The sequence below is a fragment of the Pelophylax lessonae genome, assembly GCF_965119305.1.
Source record: "Pelophylax lessonae genome assembly, chromosome: 3".
In the NCBI taxonomy this organism is placed as follows: domain Eukaryota; kingdom Metazoa; phylum Chordata; class Amphibia; order Anura; family Ranidae; genus Pelophylax; species Pelophylax lessonae.
Genome location: NC_138770.1, coordinates 400429342 through 400451192, shown reverse-complemented (window position 1 = coordinate 400451192; position 21851 = coordinate 400429342). Strand labels below are relative to the sequence as shown.

General features: G+C 40.4%; 1 protein-coding gene across 1 annotated transcript in view; it reads left to right on the top strand.

Annotated features, from left to right (window-relative positions):
* The window catches only part of LAMA4 (laminin subunit alpha 4), a 159583-nt gene that overhangs the window by 51301 nt on the left and 86431 nt on the right, over positions 1-21851 (top strand). The window contains exons 4-7 of the mRNA XM_082250251.1: positions 3390-3470; positions 13618-13832; positions 16582-16682; positions 18705-18885. Of these exons, the coding sequence (XP_082106377.1) occupies positions 3390-3470; positions 13618-13832; positions 16582-16682; positions 18705-18885 (578 nt within the window). The remainder of the gene's footprint in view (positions 1-3389; positions 3471-13617; positions 13833-16581; positions 16683-18704; positions 18886-21851) is intronic.

Here is a 21851-nt window from a genome sequence, read left to right as displayed (position 1 = left end):
TTATATATACAGTCCTTGTACTTATAAAAAGTGCTGGTGCAAAAAAAAAAAAGTTCTGAGTGATGGTTTTAAGGTCCACATGCAAGATCAGGGAGGGGAATCCGTCACCGAGCATTCAGCCCACTTACCAGATGACCCCTTGGGGTCTAGCATGGATAAATGGTCTCTTTGGGATGGTTCCCCTTGTTCCCAGAGCCGTTTCACCTATATCTTCCCACTGGGATGTAATCAGGGATCTGCTCCACTGTCTCGGACGGAGCTGGATAAGATTCCACTAAGTATCCCGTTTGAAGATGTGGTGGTCTCAGTGGGCCATAAAGGAAGTAGGGAAACTCATGGTGTAGTATGTATAGGCAAAGATTTATTAAATGCAGTAGTCACTTACAGGTCAGTACGAATGGTACAGCTAGATCGTGGAATGATGCCGATTTGGATTGTGGCTGCGTTACAGAAGCCGGAAGTGACGTGGGGCGTAGCACGGGACCCGACGTGTTTCGTCATCAAACGTATGAAGTCATCAGGGATGTTTGATATTTAAACATATTTTAGAATTTTGAGCGCTGTCTCCCCTTTACTACAATGTAAGGGAAATGCCCTAGCAGACTGTTGTCCTCTGGGGAAACAGGTGCCCCTAAAAGATTTCTCCTGTATCCCTGTTCTGGTGGCAACCAAAAATTTTGGATTTAACCTCACTTTCATTTCCCATGACACTGGGAAAAAAAGAGTGAATATCACTAACAGTGACACAGAAAGCAATAAAGAAAATTGGCAGTGGTTCTAACCCTCACTACTGTATCTTAACCAAAAAAATATATATATTGTCTTTAGTTATACTTAAAAGTTATAACTGAGCTGTAAGGTGGGAATTGTAAGTAATGTTACTTGAGCCTTTGTTGGACTCTTCCAAATGTATGCAACTTCTTTTAAAATAGGTACTATACAGAATGTATTTGTATGTAATTGTATTTAATTCATGTTCCTACCTTATTAGAGTATGCACTATGGTAATTAATCAAATCACAGGCTTAGATATGTCTCTAGGCAACCAAAATCTTTCAGTTTGCTATAGGGTTTACTGGAGAACGGGTAAATTGTTTTTAAATATTTGGTCTACCTCTGCCAATGGGCTGCTTGTCCACTACTTAAATCCCAACCCCAGCCAAAACTGTTTTCTTCGTTTTTAATCACATAGGGAAAAGTCAGAACTTATTTTGTTATTGCTACCTGGGACTTTCACTAGACTTTTAATTTCTGAAACATCAGGACCAGAAATAAGGGTTACTGATGTCACCATAGCAGGAAGACCCAAGCTACAATAAAAACTCAACAGAGATCTAATCCTTTTCCACTCTACTTATAATAAAATATTGTACTTTCTACCTTAGTCCCTATTATTAAAGTCAAATTAAAGCCGCTGGCTGCATAGCCAAAAAGTAATGGTATTTGTTTTTATTTTTACCAAGTGTCAGTGTTTTATTTTCATTTGTAAAATTGTCCTATGTTGGCAACACACTGGAGAGCCAGACCACAGCTTTCACACAGAACACAGCTGTTTGACACTGTGTCCATCAACGGTCATTCTCTTTGAGCAGCATTGCTGATTGGAGCATTCTGCAGGATAGATATAGGCTGCAATTTGTTTCCTTTTGCTGTTTGAGTAGGGGAGAGGTCAGAACATTCACTATATTGTCAAAAACATTGGGACACCTGCCATTACAAGCACATGAGCTTTAATGTTATCCCAGTCTTAGTCCATAGGGTTCAATATTGAGTTGGCCCACCCTTTGCAGCTATAACAGATTTAACTCTCCTGGGAAGGCTGTCCACAAGGTTTAGGAGTGTGCCTATGGGGATGTTTGACCATTCTTCCAGAAGCGCATTTGTGAGGTCAGGCACTGGTGTTGAAAGAGAAGGTCCGGCTTGCAGTCTCCACTCTAATTCATCCCAAACATATTTACCATTACCATTAAAGTTCATGTGCGTGTAAAGGCAGGTATCCCAATACTTTTGATAATATAGTGTATGTCAAGTTGTTATTGCTACCTTAGTATTTTTCTTGAAGTGACACCTATACTCCTCATTCTTTGTCTTGGTTTAACAAGGATGTAAAGTAAGACACATTCTACTAAATACAATCACTAACAGCCATAACAACCTGAAAGAGATCAAAGCCCTTCCCCCACTGTACTCAAAACTAAAGAAAAAAAAAAAAACATTGCCTGAATTTGGGCCTTAACAATCTAAATAAGCAAATTGGAAATCTTTGGAAATCTTTTGCAACAGTTTATCGAAATGTTTTTCAAAACCTGTTGAAAATATGAATTTAGATTGTTCATTCCATCAATTACTTAAGAGTTTGTCTTTCCTCTTGGGGAGAGAGGAGTACGCATGATCTCATCACAGCTCTGATGGGAACAGTTACTTTCTGATTTGTTCCCATGAACAGAATTCTTATTAGCTTGTACTAGAATGAAACAGATGTAACAATTTCTCTTTATTACACCAGATGTCTCATCTCTTAATAAATCTTCAGAAAAGTTCTCAAAGTGGATGTGCCTGATGATTGTAACGTAGAGACTGTTTATAGAAACTCCAGCCTGCATCACCTCGGATATGTAGATAGTCCCTTGGTAGTGGATGAAGGATAATTTCTACTAAAATTAAAGATCTATACAGGAGCAAATAACGAACAGGAAGTACATACAATAGAAGGACAAAAAAGATAATGGGAGGATATCCATTTATGCTATAGCTATAAAAATGGTACAGAGAACCCATCCGAGTTCATAAGGATTTACTTGTGCTATGTTTGCCTGCAAGGACCCACATTATTATTTATTATTATTATTATTAGTATAATTCATCCATCAACTTCTCTTTGTAAAACAGCAATTTCTTGATCAATTTCCCAGTGACACTCATAATACAATTGCCTTTACGACCCCTATGACTGCTTAACATTTCAACAGGGAGAAAAAACACATTTTAAAAGAATTCCTAATTATTAGACAGTATGTTAGTACTTACATTTCCCATGACCACACCTTTAAAAAAAAAAAAAAAAAAACAGGAGCAGATTCTAGAGTACAATAACTTCAAATATGTTGACATCCTAATAGTTTGCTGTCTTTGACTTTGACTTGTCATTGGATACTCCATACTGTATGTGTTTAGTGTATAGTGTATGGGCATTTGATGATCTTTGTTTACAACATTAGAGGTTTTCTCAAGAATTGGTACACCTTGCAGGGGAGGCCCAACCATATTCTTTACACCAGATATGGGGCTCCACTGAGCCCTTTCACAAGTTGTAGACATAGTATAAACTCCATTGTACCTAAAGCAGTATTGTTTGCTAATTAGAATATACCATTATTCTTTTCCAACAGCTTTGCCCTTACGTGTGCTATGAAGAGAGGTTCTGTGCGTTGTATTTGTAGGGAAAATTTTGCTGGACCCAAATGTGAAAGGTAAGACTGAAAGTCCTTTATACATCACCCTTCATTATAAAAATACAGAACACACACACATATATATATATATATATATATATATATATATATAATTATGTGTGTGTGTGTATATACTGAGTGATGTATATGTATGATTATTCCTGATCACACAGACTCCGGTCCTACTTGTCCTTTAGCCAAGAAGCAATCTAGTCAGAGCAAATTAATCTGCATCACAATGTGCACTGTATTCACTCAGAGGTGGGGATATAGTTTTAATGCTGAACTCCAGACGCAGCTAAATACATAGATGAAATAAATGTCTGGGAACTGTTTTACCTGCTAATAGACTGGCATTTGTGTCCATCTACCTTGTCTCAGTGGGCAAAGGCCTTGCTGCTCAATGCGGCCTGGCCAGAAGAGGGTGGAACTTGTTTCCAGTGCAACCTGACACCAAGTATCAGGCTGCCTGGCTACAGGATCTCATCCCATCTTAGGTTTAAATGTATGAACAGGTCCAGCAGCTGACACACTTCTTTTCTGCATCCTCCACTGACTTGCTGGCTGTGCAGACCTGAAGCTGTAGCCAGTTGCATGGGACTTGTTTCTTGTCGGGCCCTGGATTGACGCCCTGTGCCTCTAGGCTTACTATTTTGCCTTGTTGCCACCCTGTTGCTCTGCTGTTTCTCCCTTGCTATGCCCCAGGTTGCTACCACTGGACTTATTCCAATTTACTGCATTATATTTCCATCCTGTGATGCTGCTGATTCTCCCTGGCCAGGGCTGGCCCTACCATGGGTCCTACTGGGTCCATTGGACCCAGGCAGCACTTGGAGAGGGGCAGCAAATTGACTCCCAAGATTTTTTTTTACAGCAGTTTTGGGTGTCATCAATTCATAGCCTTTTCCCCATTTCATACGGACGTCCGTAGTGCAAACTGAAGAGTATGATGAGCATCTCCTCCAGGGAACTTCCCTCATGTGATGGTGATGTGCCCAATGACCTCAGACATCAGGGCACTCCATCTCACGCAGGGCAGGCTGGATCTTCTAGGGCTGTGGGAACTGCAGACACAGGAGTGACAGGAGGACTGAGGACAGACAGCGGGTGTTTGGTGGACCGGTCCAGTGGTGAGTTATGGAAGAAGATTACAGTGTGCATAATATTTTCCAAAGGTTATTTGTTGAGCGTGATTTTTTTTTCTTGGGGGGGGGGCAGCATTTCATTCTTGGACCCAGGCAGCACAATGTCTTGGGCCAGCCCTGTCCCTGGCTGTTTCACACTAATGTCCTGCACCTCCCTGGACTACTCCTTGTTCTACCTTGTTGTGTCTGTGTACCGTGCAGATTCACCCTTAACCTATTATCGTAATATATTATCTGCTTTTTAAACTAAAGGTCCTTTAAAGCAGAAGTAAACCCATCAATTTAATCATTTAAAAAAACAGTTAACATTCCCAGCATGCCCGGAAATGCTAGCTGTCACACTGGTTGTGCTCTCAACCAAACTGTCAAACCATCCAATGGCTGGTGTCATAAAATATGACATGTGCAGCATCATGGCAGTTGCAGATTAAACAGAGGAGAAGATGGCACCTTCCTTGGCTGAAAACCATAGGAGGGTTTACTTCCACTTTAAGCCTTCATGTGTGCTCTGGTCTGCCCATACGTCTATCTAACCCCTCTATTATTGTTCTTGTGACACAAAACTTAGTTTCCTCCCTTACTTTTAATACTGCTGACAAAGTTTGTGTATTTTGAATTTACAAAAAAATATAAAGGTTCGATATATAGAATGAATACATTTTAAATATTAGTCTTGCAGCAACTCTTTAATACACACTTTGCCTAATTTCACACAGGCATTAAAAGAATAGCTCTTTAAGATGCTTGTGAAATGCCTATAGCATTTTGATGCATTTTGTATGCATTTAGGAGATGTCATTTGGATGCATTTAGGAGGTAAATGCTTACTGAAAGAATTACAAACATCTACGGTGCACTTAGGTTATGCTGGTATTGGCTTGAATTGAAGCATACGTCAAGTTGCCATTGCCTGCAAAATGTTGCTGGTGAGCTAAAAAACAACGCAAAGCAACACCTTCTGATTTTCATGTGTCTACTAGATGGTTTCATTTTACAGAACAGTCATTGGCTGTGCAAAGCATTTGCAAAGCTTCAATAACATGAAGCAAATACCTGTTCTTTACTACCATGGGAATGAGGCCTCACAAGTAAGGGACAGTAACAAGTGATAAAAGTGGGAATTTATAATTACCTGTTGCTGAAGTCTGTATGGAAATACAGTACTGTGTGTGGCAGCACAGTGGTGGGCTTTAACCCAGTGCTGCCACATATAACGGCGCTACTGTTCTGTGCTTGGTGCATGCTCACTCAGTGACCCCAAAACTGTGACTGAGCTGTCACTTCAATTATCCAATCATAGGGAAAGTAAATTCCTGTTTATTTATTTCATCTGAAAATGATGTGGATATTTACACAATTTATTATGTGAAGATTAGCAACTCCTTTAATAAATCAGCCCCATTGTTTTGGCATTTTTAAATAGTAGGGCTTAGCTATTTATTGAGTACAATGTTACACATATATACAAAAAAATATATATATATATATATACACACTGTATATATTATTATTATTTTTTTTTTTTTAAGTAACAATAATTACACCATTATTATTAATATCCTTATTTAAAGAAACAGCCCCTTCTTATTTTTTTTTATACACTTCTGTCCTATAACACATTTCTTTTGTAAACTTTTCCATGATGACAAAGAGCAACCTTAACACAGTCAAATGATCTATACACCTCCTCCATCCAGACACATTTATGAGACAATGTTACAGATAACATTACACTTGACTTCATCCACTTTCTATAGCTATTATTGTATAGCAAACAGCTGGAACATTTTACAGTAGAATATCTGTCATGATTTATGCTGATGCAATTTTATTGGGACATAAAGCATATGGCTTACATCTCACACTCTAAGACCATTGCGAAATATTTACATTTTGTCCTAAATGTGCGTGTGATCTTTAATTTCATTTCAAAGTATATTACAATGAATGGACTTATAGACCATTTGCAAGGGGAGTGTTCATTAACCACTTGACGACCGGAAGGTTTTACCCCCTTAATGACCAGGTCATTTTTTGCGATACAGCGCTGCGTTACTTTAACAATTGCGGGGTCGTGTGACACTGTACCCAAATAAAATTGATGTCCTTTTTTTCCCACAAATAGAGCTTTCTTTTGGTGGTATGTGATCACCTCTGCAATTTTTATTGTTTGCGCTATAAACAAAAAAACAATATTTTTTACTTTCTGCTATAAAATATTCCCAAAAAAAATTTTTTAAAAATATTTTTTTTCATAATTTTAGGTTAATATGTATTCTGCTACATATTTTTGGTATAAAAAAAAATCCCTACAAACTAAAGAAAGATTTATATAATTTTTATTCATTGTTAATTTTTTTTACTAGTAATGGCGACGATCAGCAATTTTTAGTGGGACTGCGGCGGACAGATCGGACACCTAACTGAAATTTTTGACACTTTTGGGGAGACCAGTGACATTACTACAGTAGTGCTAAAAGTATGCACTGTTACTGTAATAATGACACTGGTAGGGAAGGGGTTAACACCAGGGGTGATCAAAGGGTTTAATGTGTTTCTGGGGGGTGCTTTCTAACTGTGTGGGGGGATGGGCGCACTGGATGATTACAGAGACCTGTGTTCCTAAATAGGAGGAACACAGGATCCCTGTGTTCATCACTGACAGCACAGCGGTCTGCCATGTTTACATCAGCAGACCAGCGTTCTGTCTCAACAGGGAGCGATCGCGAGTGCCCGGCGGACATCGTGGACGCTGGACCCGCTGATTGGCTCCCCCTCCAGCTAATCGGTGCGGGCGCGCCCACACTAACTGCTACACGAAGCGACGTACATGTACGTCGTTTCACATAACAGAGCTGACCTGCCGCAGTATAACTACCGTGGCTGGTCAGCAAATGGTTAAAATGGAAACACTTTGGTACCTGATGATCGGACAAAAGCTAACAGACTTTAATGCAAAAAAGGCACTTTTTCTTTACAGCTGAAGAAAAGGATGTTCCTGTTACATTTTATTTGCAATACTTAACCTCTTGCCGACCGCCGCACGACAATTTACAATGGCAGTCAGCCCCTCACAGGCAAAGAGACGTAGTACTACGTCGCTAGTCTGTGAGGCTCTCGGGGGCGAGCACACGCCGCTGGAGGCGCGCTCCCGCCCCCGCTCGTTCACGGACCCCCCCACGCGTGTTAGCGGTGGACCTGATGTCCGCCGCTCACTCGCGATCGTCCGGTACAGCGGGAGGAAGGCAGGCGGCTAATGTAAACAAAGCCACCTGTCATTCTCCCCTGTGTAAGTGCAGAGATCATATGGTCCTGCTATGCAGGATCGTATTTCTCTGCAGTTACACACACAGCCACATCCATTCACAGTAAGAAGCATGCCCCTAGGGACACACTTAACCCCTCCTTCTCAAATAAAGTTAACCCCTTCCCTGCCAGTGTCATTTTTACAGTAACAGTGCATATGTATAGCACTGATTACTGTAGTAATGTCACTGGTACCCCCAAAAGTGTCAAAAATGTCAGTCAAGGGTCAGATATGTCCGCCACAATGTCGCAGTCCCGCAAAAAAAATCGCAGATCGCCGCCATTACTCGTTGAAAAAAGAAAAACAACAAAAATGGCAAAAATCTTTCCCTTAGTAAACGCAATAACTTTTGCGCAAACCAATCAAAATACGCTTTTTGTGATTTTTTTAACCAAACATATGTAGCAGAGAACAAAAAAGGGTAAACAACTGCGCTAAACCAAAAAGATTGTAAGCAGCAACTTCAAGTGTGACTATCACCTCAGAAACAATGTATAAATATAAGTTGCGCTATATAGTGAAAACATATATGATAATGTAAAAAAGTCCAGAGATAAAGTCCATATAAAGGCAAACAGCACGTCTGACGAAATTTTCTGTACAGGTACCGCTTACCAGAGGCTAATGATAAATAGGCCCAAAGATTCCAAGTGATCCACAGGAACCAGATCTCAGACGGACTCCGTATGTTGAATGGATCTCCTCAGTGTTGAGTGATCATGTGAAATGAAATAAAAAACGCCATAGCGTAAAACCACAAACAAATAGATATAACACCCCAAGTGATAGGAATATCAGAAAGGTGCTGTAGTAGTGATAGTAAAGAACATAAACACCTCCAATCCTGTGAATATACTCCTTACCAGAGTAATAGAAAAATATTGCAGAACAAATAGTGTAGAGGACCTCCCCCAATAGGACTGCAGCTTACCAAAAGGAAAATAAATAGAGCACATAGATCCCAATCGTGTCACCGAAGAGGGCGGACATACATATGCCCTTACCAGCTCCAAAATGATAAAGGCAGAAAAAGGTCCTGATTCGCCTAAGCACTTCCGCTGCGAGCAAAACTCCTAATGCTGGTGTCTAGATATTCCAAACCAGGCGCCTCCAATGGGAACACTGATACAGGCTCAGCATACAGATGGTGATGGCCGTGAATTGAAAGAGAGGTAGACCATAGTGTAAAACCCACAAACAATTTATTAAAAAAAGGGCAAACACTTACAAACATGTAGATCAAAAGAGCCAAACGGAGAGATGTAGGGAGCCGCCGGCCGGACGGCTCTACTCGCCCGTTCCTTCGTAGGACTGTAGCGTATGGGTGACGTCAGCACGCCGTGACCTGACGCGTTTCATCAAAGATGATGTTCTCAAAGGTACGGGCGGCGTGCTGACGCCACCTATAAATAGCCAATGGAACCGCCAAATCGATGACCGGAAGTTCCCTTGCCGCCATATTAAGTGTGGTGCTCCGGAACCGGAAGTAGCTACACTACCCGGAACCATAGAGCGATCAATATCAGTCAAAGAGTGAACAACATATGTCAGAAAAAACCCGGATATCCGGAAAACACGGGTTATGTAAATAGAATAAACTGGTGCACAATAAATGTCCAAAAGACAACACCGTGAATCAGAAGAGGAACATAACTAAATAAATGATGGAGTGAGTAGCCCCTGATTAAATTTGGGATATGCCATACAAATCTAATTTAGTCACGAATGACCGACTAAGCGGGAAATTCCGGTGATGGACTCGCTCCAAATTATAGGTACAACCCTGCAACACTAAAACGGTGTAGCCCTCATGACTAAACATAATAAAAATGAAGCAATAATATGATGCCAATTAGACATCTCCCCACCATTGTGGGTCTTACAACTGTACCCCTAAATTAAAATTGTAAAATGTTGTTAGAGCCTAGATTAAGACTATAACAAAACAGGACAAATAAATTAAATTGAATAACACAAATCAAAGGTATATGGATTACATGAATTCCAACAATTTAAGAATTATCAATGAACGCATTAATCTCAGTATCGACATTCAACCCAAAAGGTGTGTAGGTTTTGGCCCTATAAATCCAGGACATCTCGAGGCGAGAGATGCCTCTGGTCAACGGATCCCCCCTCCAATGGGGTGTGAATTTGTCTATTCCCAAAAACAAGGTATTTTTAGGGTTGCTATTATGGGCCTGTGCATAATGTTTAGAAACTGAATGTTTCGGGAAGGCCTTTCTAATATTGGCCACATGTTCGTTTAGTCTAACGTTCAGTGGCCGCTTGGTTCTACCAATGTATTGGTAGCCACAAGGGCACTGGAGCATATAGACCACTCCCTTGGTAGTACAGGATATAAAAGGTTCTATATCGTGTATTTTACCAGTGCTATGGGAGGTAAAGGTTTTAGTATTACGCTTTTTGATGGCGTTGAGGGAACAGATTTGACACCTATTACATCGATAATATCCAGTGAGTTGGTCCAAGAAGGTAGCTTTAGGTGGTGGAGGCTCTAATACATTCGGAGCTACCTGGTTCCTCAAGGACATTGCACCTTTGAAAATGACTCTAGGCTTATCGGGTAAAGATGAGCCCAGAACTGGGTCATTATTCAAAATATGCCAATGTCGACGGATTAGATTTTTTATGGCCATATGTTGGCTGGAAAAAGAGGTAATGAAGGGTGCGGCAGACACAGTGGGCACAGTATCAGAACGTTCCACCCTTCGTGATTTCAGAAGTTGTGCCCTATCAAGTGATTGGACCTCCATGAGTGTCTCTTGGAGGAATTCATAATTGTACCCCTTTTCCAAAAATCTCTTAGTTAAGACCTCAGCTTGAGACAAAAATTCTAGATGGTCAGAACAATTCCTCCTAATGCGGAGGTATTGTCCCTTCGGTACCGCTTTTAGCCAGGGGTCGTAATGACAGCTATCTACAGGGATGTATGCATTTCTGTCTGTAGCCTTAAAATAGGTAGATGTTACAAACTAATTGTCCTTGACAGAAATGGTTATATCCAAAAAATGAATGGTAGATTGGCTACTCTCATAATTGAATTGTATACCTCTGGAATTAGAGTTTAGCAATTCCATGAAGGCTATTAGATCATGCTGATGACCATCCCAAAGGAGGAGGACGTCATCAATATACCTGGCCCACAGCATCAGCTGCGGCCTATGATGGGCATAGATGACGTCCTCCTCCCACTGTGCCATAAACAAATTGGCAAGGGATGGGGCATATTTAGCCCCCATAGCCACCCCCGTTATTTGACGGTAGAACCGCCCATCAAACCAAAAGTAGTTGTGATGGGTAGCATACTCAAGAAGTCTCATGATGAAACAGATCTGCTGTGAGGGGATTTCAGAATCTCTCTCTAGGTACATCCTCACCGCATCAAGACCTAGGTGGTGTGGGATAACGGTATAGAGAGATGAAACATCTGCCGTTACCATCCAGAGGTCAGTGGTGGGAGTTAAACCTGACAACAGATTTAAAATATGGGTTGTATCCCTGACATAAGACGGAGTTTTTTGAACAAGTGGCTGCAAATAAGAGTCAATGTACTTCCCCACCCGGGACGTCACAGAGTCTATACCACTGACAATGGGACGACCCGGGGGGGAAGTCAGACTCTTATGCAGTTTAGGTAGGCAATACATGACAGGAGTTCGAGGACATCTCGGAACTAGAAAGGCTTTTTCTTTCTTGTTGAGTATGCCCAACTCATGTCCATCTTCCACTATTCTCTCCAGCACCTTTTTATATTTGAACTTAGGGTCTGAGGATAGTGGAACATAAGTGTTGTTATCACTTAGCAGTCTGTGTACTTCCGCCATGTAGTCGTCCCTATCTAGGACGGCTATGCCTCCACCCTTGTCCGCCGGTCTAATCACTAGGTTTTTATTGTTACATAATGAATCCAAACCTATCTGGAGGTCAGTAGGTAAAGAGGTTTTATGTACTGAAAGACGATCAAGGTCCCTAAGGACCACATCCCTGAACACCTTTAATGACGGTGCCAAAGATCCTGGGGGGTTAAAAACTGATGCATTGGATAACCCGGAGTGTTGAAACTGGTTTGGTTCCAAGCATTGTTGGCTAATTGGATTGTTCATAATATGCCTCTTAACGCTCATTTTCCGTACAAATTTATGAACATCCATGTACGTTTGGAACTTGTTCAAACGTTGGGGGGGGTGCAAATTTAAGACCCTTATCTAAGATTTGAATTTCGGCACTGCTTAAAGTTACTTTACTAAGATTAAATATGCCTGCACCTTCTACGTTTTTGACTTTTTTTGACTTGCTGCGCCTGCCTCCTCTGCATCCTCTTGTAGGTCGGCTGGCCTTTTGGTGCCTTGTGTGGCCTTGGGAAAACCCCAACCCGGATAGCTTTGTCCATTGGATGCATCTGAGCTCGAGTTATTCAAGGCCACATCCCTCTCAGGACGAGAGGTTGTTGGTTGTGCAGATACTGTCCCTCCAGTGGGGGCTTCATTATCCCTAAAGGGATAGAACCGGTTGTTGGTTGGTACATTATATTGCTGCTTATCTAATCTGGCAGGGGGCATATCTCTTTTGAATCCCTGAGATTCCCTATCAGGTCCTGGTGGGCGGTTATACATTGGGTCATACCACTGGGGATGGGGTCTGGGGGGGGCTATAATACTGTCTCTGGTAAGGAGAACGGTAATAGTCCGATTCAGGGCCATGGGGGTATGAATAATGGTAACCTGAATCACCATAGTTATCTGGACCCCTTCTCCATTGAGGAGTATGAGGATAATTTGGGTAACCGTATCCCCCATAAGGATTTCGGTCTCTACCACGTTGCCAATCCCCTTGTTGCCCCTGTCCAGAAGGGTTGGTATTAGGTTTGGGTTGATTGGGCATTGTTTTATTGGTGCCTACATTAGGGCCCCTATGAGGCGATTTGAAGGAAGGGTGTCGACCTTTAGGTCGAGAACCCTTCTTCGATGTTTTAGGGCCGTTATTCGTGGGTGGAGTTGGGCCACTGAAGGCAACTCTAGGGGGATTAGATGGAATCTCCATCTCCTCCTCCTGAGAGTCCCGGGTTTCCATCAATTTTTTCTGCCATTCGAAAACACCACTCGAATGGTAGTCCTGCAGGTCTCGATTGAACTTTTTTACAATATGTAGCAGAGAACAAATTGGCCTAAAATGTTAAAAAATTTTAATTTTTACATTTTTTTGGGGGAGTTTCATATAAAAAAAATGTGAAAAATATTGTTATTTTTGCAAAATTGTCGCTCTTTTTTTGTTTATAAAGCATGATCAAAAAATCGCACAGGTGATCAAATACCACCAAAATAAAGCTCTGTTTGTGGGGAAAAAAAGAACATTGATTTCATTTGGGTAAAGCGTTGCACGACCGTGCAATTGTCCGTTCACGCAGTGCCCAATCGCAAAATAGGCCCTGGTCAGGAAGGGGGTAAAATCTTCCGGGGCTTAAGTGGTTAATAATAAATGTTTATAGATTCCAGTAAGAAGCATTTTATGTGCAACATTACAATCAGAATTATCTAAACTGCCAACTAGTAAAAATGTTAATGTAGGCATGCCATACTTTCAACTAAACTTATAAACAAGCATGGTTTATTTTAACATTTTACAGGATGATTTACAAGGTGTCTTCATGAATACAGTACAGCTTGTTATGGTTACTTCTCTTTTATTTTAGGTGTGCACCAGGTTATTATGGCAACCCACTGGTAATAGGTGGCACATGTCGTAAATGTGATTGCAGTGGAAATTCCGATCCCAACCTGATTTTTGAAGACTGTAATGAGGTCACAGGGCAATGCAACAGTTGTATGGGCAACACCATGGGATTTCACTGTGAGCGCTGTGCACCTGGGTATTATGGGGATGCTAGAGTGGCTAAAAACTGCACAGGTAATGATTATAGGCTAATATCCTTGAACTGCTTACTTACTGCTTATTTATATGCCAGTGCCATGGTCAATAAAGAAATCCTGTTAGTTCCCTAAAAAAGCCAAATGTAAGGTCACTACAATAGAAGAGGTGTTATACTCACTATCAATGGCCTGTGTCTCCTACCTTTGTTCTGTTCCAGCACTGCAGCCCCGTCAGACTCTTCATTTCAACAATCAATGCTAAGTACTTTAGGGGTGTGGGGATCAAAGGAAACAACCACATTACACTGTTGCTTTCAAAGTCATCCAACATGCTTGAAAGTGTTGAATGCCACAGAATCTGATTAGACTGTAGAGCTGGAATAAAAGGAAGGTAGGAAACATTCAGAAAGGTAAGTATACCACCTCTTCTATGTCAGTGATCTGCCTTTGGAGATTCTTTTAGTGAGCTTCGTGAAACCCTTAACACTAAAGTATTTTTTTTTTTTTAATAACAAACATGTTATACTTATCTCCTCTGTGCAGTTGGTTTTGCACAGAGAAGCCTGGATCCTCCTCTTCTCAGGTCCCTCTCTGCTGCTCCTGGCCCCTCCCTTCCATCCAGTGCCCCCACAGCAAGCAGCTTGCTATGGGGGGACCGAGCCGAGTTGCAGGCCTGTGTGTCCATTCAGACACAAAGCTGCGGTTCGGCCCTGCCCCTCCCTCTCCTGATTGGCTAGCTGACTTTGACAGCTGCGGGAGCCAATGGCACAGCGGCTGTGTCTCAGCCAATTAGGAGGGAGAGTCCCAGACGGCCGAGGGACTCATGGTAATCGCTGGACAGAGATGGGGCTCAGGTAAGTAATATGGGGCTGAGGGGGGCTGCTACACACAGGCTTTTTATCTTAATGCATAAAATGCATTAAGCCAGTGAGTACGGGGGGGGGTGCAGAGCAGAGAGCCGGTGATTGACAGTCACCAGCTCTCTGCTCATGGAACAATGACAACTGAGCAATCAGTGGTGTTTGATCAGTTCTCACCCTTAGAGACAGCATCGCATTGATGCTGTATCCACCTAGGTAAGTATGATTTTTTTTCTAAAAAAACAAAACTACACTTCTCTTTTAAATACAGATTTGGTGTATTTCTAAACATCTCAATACCTAAACCTGGGAAAATATCCATATTCTATGCAAGCAGCACATCAAAACAAAATAACAATATGATATTTGAGTAGGAAAACCCATTTAAAATGGTTCTAAAGGCAGAAGTTGTTTTATCTTAATGCATTTTATGCATGAAGATAACAAAAAAAAAAAAACTTCTATGTGCAGCAGACCCCCTAATACTTACCTGAGCACCATCTCCATCCAGCAATGTTGCACGAGAGCCTTGGCTGTCAGGGACTCTCCCTCTTCATTGGCTGAGAGAGAGCAGCAGGCGCCATTGGCTCCCAATGCTGTCAATCAAAGTCAGTGAGTCAATGAGGACAGAGAGGGGGCGGGGCTTACACATAGAGCAGTGACTCGACTCGGATGCCTCCATAGCAAACTGCTTGCTGTGGGGGCACTTGGCAGGAGGGAGGGGCCAGGAGCTCCGGCAGGGGACCCGAGAAGAGTAGGATTAGGATTGCTCTATGCAAAACCACTGCACAGAGCAGGTAAGTATAATATGTTTGTTATTTAAAAAAAAAAAAAAAAAAAGACATTAATATCACCTAGTTAAGCAGGGGATATAAAAAGTTGAAAATCTCAGCAGCAAAGACACACTGAAAAATGTTGATTATGTGCCATCACTTCAGCTTTTTCATTCTGAGCTATAGCACAGGTTGCAGAACCTCCAACATGATTCACTCTAAAAGCTACAGAACACTCTGCTTCTGATCATCTCTCTGCCTTTCACATTATTATCTCCAAATCCTGAAGTAAGTCAGCAAACTCTTGTCAAAGGTTTGCCTTATTATCAGGTAAGTGTAATCATAAAGGTCTAGAGGTTAAAAGAAGTGGAATTTTCTGTACCTGTCATACGTAAAATGGGGCTTCCATATTTAGGAAGATGTATCTACAGAAAGAATAATTGCTCTTCTGCCCTGTTTTATATCATGTAGCCAGTTTCAATGAATATATTGGTTTGGGGGGGTTCTATAAGATTTGAGGGGTAGTTGTAATACCCCAAAATAAGATATTAATTAGTCTATATCACTACTGACAAAACTGAGTTAGAATCAAATTAGCCATGGTACCTGTATAACATAGGCAGGTCATTAAACTGATGAACTGAAAGGCCTGGATTACTAAAATGTTTAATATTCTGTAAGACCATGGCCATTCTAACTCCTACAGCAAAAGGAACAAATGAAATGTCAGTTGGGTCACACCAAGAGGCACATCAGTTTAGTATCGCTGTCTTAGGATAGTCGTACATGCCTGATTTCCTCTAGTTCAGCCTGCAGATCGAAAGGAAAAAATCAACTGATTCCCCCATCCACGCTAAACAGCATGGATAGAGGAATCTCCACTGCTGGCTATTGTATAGCCAAACAGTGACTGCATCTGATAGGATGCAGTCACTGTTTGGCCGATTCATTTCCACCTGGCTCAGTCTGTTTCTAAATCATCTTTAGTTGAGCAAGGTGCTTGCAAGGTCACACAAATTACAGCTGATTAAGCAGAAATTGGTTGAAATTCAAGTTATTTATGGTCAGCCTTAGAAATTTTATATGTTTTCATTTAATTGTTGATTGCTATGACTGCAAAAAGATGTTTTCACAAACTTAATTACTCTTTCAGAGTGCCGCTGTTCAAAATGTGGTACAGATTCCTGCAGTGATATCACAGGAAAATGCCACTGCAAACCAGGTGTCACTGGAGTATCTTGTGACCGCTGTCAAGTGAGTATTAGGTTCTACTGCTATCCAGAGACATCTAATTATTGGATTGTTGGGATTTTAATTTACTTTTATTTTTAATGTTACTTTTCATAATACTATATGTCTTGTTCCTAACTCAGTTTATACTTTGCCAATGACACAGACAATCAAAATCTAAACCAGAATACAAAGTGTTAGAGAAGTTCATTAACGTGTTTGACGTGTGACATGTATGTGCTAAATAGCTCCCCTCCCCTATCCCACAATACAGCGCTTAGTGCCTAAGCAAACCATTGTCAAGGCCGAGTGCAATTGTGGTTCCTACTATCATCTTAGCTTGATGCTTTTTTTCACTATAGGTTTTTGTCTGTGACAGCAGCAGTGTATTGTGAATTATTTTGGAGTCGTATTCTCTTTCAGCTATAAAATTTCAGGTGACAAAAATCATAGACCCTGTTAGATTACCCCTGTTGTTGTTGTACATGTCAAAGTTAATTCTCTCTTTTCAGGGCTTGTCCTGGCCCTAAAAAAAACTTTTTGCATCCTTACTGGTGTGTCAGTGAGCATCGGTTTAAGATCAGGGCAAGTCAACATGAGGGATGGAAATCCAGTGGTTCCTTCAGAAGTTTGGAATGCCTGAGATTAGTTAAATGTTCCAGCAAGGTCTATCATGGAGCTTCACACCAGGGGTGAGTTCCTTTTCTTACAGAAAGGTAGGGATAGACTGAAGTCTGGGTTCTTGCCTTGCTATGTCCTTGTATGAGGACTTCATCTGTACCCTGCCCATTTGTCTCTTGTTTTATGTAGAACCAGACTTTGATTCCCACTGCATTTTCATAAACCACTGCTTTCACACCGTGGAGGTAATTTTACTCTAATTCACCCTCAAGTGGTTCGTCCCAAGTAGTTATTGCCTCTGTGAGATGAGTGTCTGCTCTTATTCCCTTTCCATTCATGAAACCTCATTCCTTTTGGACCTGTAATGGGATCAGGTGGGTTAGACCCAGTTACTTCTTCCCTAGGAAAATTTCTGATCCTCTCCTCAACCTGGACATTTTTCTTCAGCCACTCTGTCCAGGTCCACTTCTCTGGGAGGCACCCCTGTTCCTTGTTTGACTATGGGTTAAGGTATGAATATCTATCTATTAACTACTTTTGATTTTTTCAGATGGACCCTGTAGGGTTTCTCATTTGATCATTCTGTGTAGTCTAAGTTTTTAGTTACAAGGATTAGTTTGCTCTTTTCCCTGTCAAGACATACTTCACTGGCTATGTGAGTGTTTCTTGATCTTATAGCACCAAGCATTGGTTTCCCAATGCAAGGATACCACCTGGTCTTCAGTTCTCACAATTTATCTACCAAGTGAAAGTTGCAATTTCAACTGATGCCAGCTTCGGGCATAAAACCCTTCAGGTGGATCTTGAGCTGCAGGCAGTCCTCAGCTTTTCAATTGCTCACACTGGGCTTTTTTACTAAAGATGAAAAGCATACATGACCGTCAATAGACAAGAAAAAAAAGAGATTTTGGTACTCACTGTAAAATCTTTTTCTTGGGGTCACTTGAGGTCCTGCCCCTTTGTGTTTTTGATCATGCTTTTGGTAGTTTTGCTACAAAAATGAGCAGAGGTTATTCTGGGCTGGCCTACATTTTTGGTTGTGTCCAAGCCTCCTGTAGGTGGCAATATAGCCTGAAGTTGGAAGACTTCCTTTGTCACTCAATGGACTCTGAGTAAAGAATTTTTCAGTGAGTACAAAAATCCTATTATCCCTGCCATTTTTACTTTACAATAACTTTGTAACCCAATTAATTTAAAAAAAAAATATGTTTCTGTAGTTATATAAAGAATACTAAATGTTTTTCTTTTCCACTGAATTTTTTAGAGGGAATATTAATAAATAGAAAGAATTGGATTTCTTTCCTTGAATCCTAATATCTCTATAATAATTGTAAACAATTTTATATATACATGTGGTTTTGTACTCTGCCAAGTAGTAAAATCTAATATGGAATAAACCATCATTCTCTTCTCATACATCTCTAGATTGGATACTACGGCTTTGACAGTTGCTTAGGTTGTCAGAAGTGTAAGTGCAATGCTGCTTCCATAGACAGTAACTGTGATCCCGTAAGTCAACAGTGCAGATGTAGACCTGGATCAGGTGGTCTGAAATGTGAGAGATGCAAGTCTGGATACTGGAATTATGGGCCATCTGGCTGTCAGAGTAAGTGCCAACAGAAGCTAAGCATGTTGATGAGGGTTATTGCTCGAAGCCAGCCAAAACTGTAGATAAACAGGTTTCAGGAGCTCACTGTATATTTGTTAAAGCTGTGAGGGAAATGAGAGGGGACACAATATAATACAAACCAGGTTTACTGCCCTTTTTATGACAACTTCAAATAACCTGGTTTTTAACTGGTAAACGATTGCTATAGTAATGAAATCACTGCTGAGATGGACCCTCCCCAACTGGGCAGTAATGTGACAACAGTTTCAACAGTTTTGCAGAATTCATGCATCTCTTTGCCCTCCTTCCTGTTTTTAGAACCACATAAGGGCATCACCTCACTGCCGATGGCCATTCTAAGCTAACATTCCCACACTAGCTCAGATAAATACCTCCTCTTTTATCCCAATAAATATCAGACATTTACACTGTAAGCCTCATTTTAAATTTTAGCTGATGTGTGGGAACTTAATGTAGACAGATTTCAGGAAACTACGTTAGGTGAATTGAAAAGATTTTATGACATTTAAACAAAGAAAGTGAAAAGGTGTCTAACTTATTTTATTAGTGAAATGAAAGCTAATGACTTTATTTTGAACATCAGATCATTCCACATGGTCCTGTCTTTTGTGCACTAAAATTAGGCAAGTAAAAATGTGAGACACAGCTTGAATGGTTGACAAATGATCTCCAAGCTGTTGACAAAATGTGACCACAGTACAACAAAGTAGTTCACATTAACACCACCTATGCACATTGCATTGAAAGAGGCTGATGTTCATTAGTCCTCAATGGATAAAGGGATTTTTCTGCACCCAAGTACTAAGAGCCATGTGTTCTACAATTAGTTTTAAATAGGACAGCTTACCTTTGATATGGGTAATCATAACATATTAATTTACCAAATCTGCCAGAACTCCATCCTAATTATCCATTTATTTTTGCTTGAAAAACTGGACTATTACATTAAACTATCAATAAAAGTATATACACCTTATAATCATGATGGTTGGCTGAGAAAAAAAATCACCTTTGCTATAAAGAGTAATTTTTTAATAAAAAGTAGAATTGGACTATAAATAAATTAGTGTAAACTCCAGTCAAAACTAAAAATAAAACTTTGAGATTTATACAGGAAGCACCCCTTACCTGCTTAGTGCTTTGGTTTTCCATCCAGGCATTGCTGTAGTGCACAAGTTTAACCTCATCCATTTTGTCAGTTATGTGGTGATCTGACAACACTCCTAGTGATGCATGAGCTCTAATCCAAAATGTCAATAGAAAGACATTTCTCACTGTCACAAATTAGATTTATACATGTCTCGAAGAGTGGGATTGGTGATGCATAAAGTGGAGAGAGGAAGTTACTTCAGGAAGTACTCTCCCATTGACCCTGTGTAGTGTTCTTTTGATTCTGAATTCTGATTACAAAGAACTCAAATTAATATAAACACCAGCAAAATTCTCCAAAAATTCAGAAAAGTGTTTCAAGACATGGCCTAATAAATGGGATCCCATCTTTTAACGACAGCGTTGTGTTGAGGATTAGGCTTTTCTACACCTGCCTAATAGGTTGTACCATTGCACAAGTGCAACATGCTTTCAAGTGCATTTCATTTTCATTTGAAATAGTTTTAGATCTTCTGAGATTATTCAGAGTTCATCAACATTTGCTATAGACCTGCTGTTGACCTCATTCTGACCAACATTTTAACTTATTCTAAGGTGCATTTTTTTAAGAAATCAAAACTCCATGTACACAGGCCATGTACCTGCCCTCCAGTGATGTATTGTTCGTAAGCTCTCTGGACAGCACTGCCATCTTTGCCAGGCCTTCTTCTAGGTTTGGCACCTTTCGCCATCTTGATTAACAAGGATGACATAACTCCCACACATGCATACAGGAGTTAATCCTTCACAGCACCAACATTATATGTCTCTTCAGTAATGAAAAGCCTGCTTATGCACAAAATGTTATGGGATAGAGTGAGGCACAAAATTCTGGTTTAAAGTGGTATTAAGCGCAAAACCAAAAATATAATATATTACAGCTTACCAATCATTAGATTTTGTGGCTGCATTCGTTTTCTTTTGTAGCCTTTTTTTCCCTCTGTTTCACCTGGTGATCTGGTCAATGACATATTCCTGTATTAGAGTGCCTCCCCTCTGGATAAAGGAGCACAGGTGCACCTTTGGATAGCATCATTATTAATCTGGGGGAAAGAAGAATGTTAAATGTACTAGCAGATTTAGATGCACTAATATAATGAAGCAGTAACCTAGCTAATGCTTTCAAAGCAGTTAGAGTTTTTTTTTCCATTGGGATAAAGGTTTTACATAAATAAATAAATAAAAAAAATGCTTATTGTATGCACCCCTGTCAGTGGTATCTGCTACATCTGCGAAATCAGGTGAAAATAAAGGAAAGAAAGCCTAAAAATATAAAACTGATGCAGCCATCACATTTAAGATTTAATAAGCTGCAATATAATTAATGTTTGCTTTTGGGTTTAATACCGCTATTAGGATGTGGAGGGAAAATCACAGGGGTTATGTGCAACTTACATTTTTCAGATAGGGACGTAGAGAAGTGTATTTATTCCCTCTGCCCCAGTGCACAGATAAACAGGTCAAGAGTATCCCTTATCAGTTCACTACAACTGTAGTGAACACGTAAAAAAGTTATTAGGGTTTTAATGCCACATCTATCATTTTTAATCTTTTCTACAATTTGATAAAAAAAAATAAAAAAAATTCAGGAATAGCAAAATGTTGGTGTACCACTGTTGCAACTAATAAATGTTTGCCACTATTTATCCTGGTAGTCCACAGTTAAAGCAATTCAGATAAGACTATCGCCTTACATATTGATGAGCAAACTTTTTAGAATTCACAGATGTTTGACATTATGTGTAATTTTAAACATGTGTATGTCTTTCCTGTCCTAGAGTAATTTACTTATT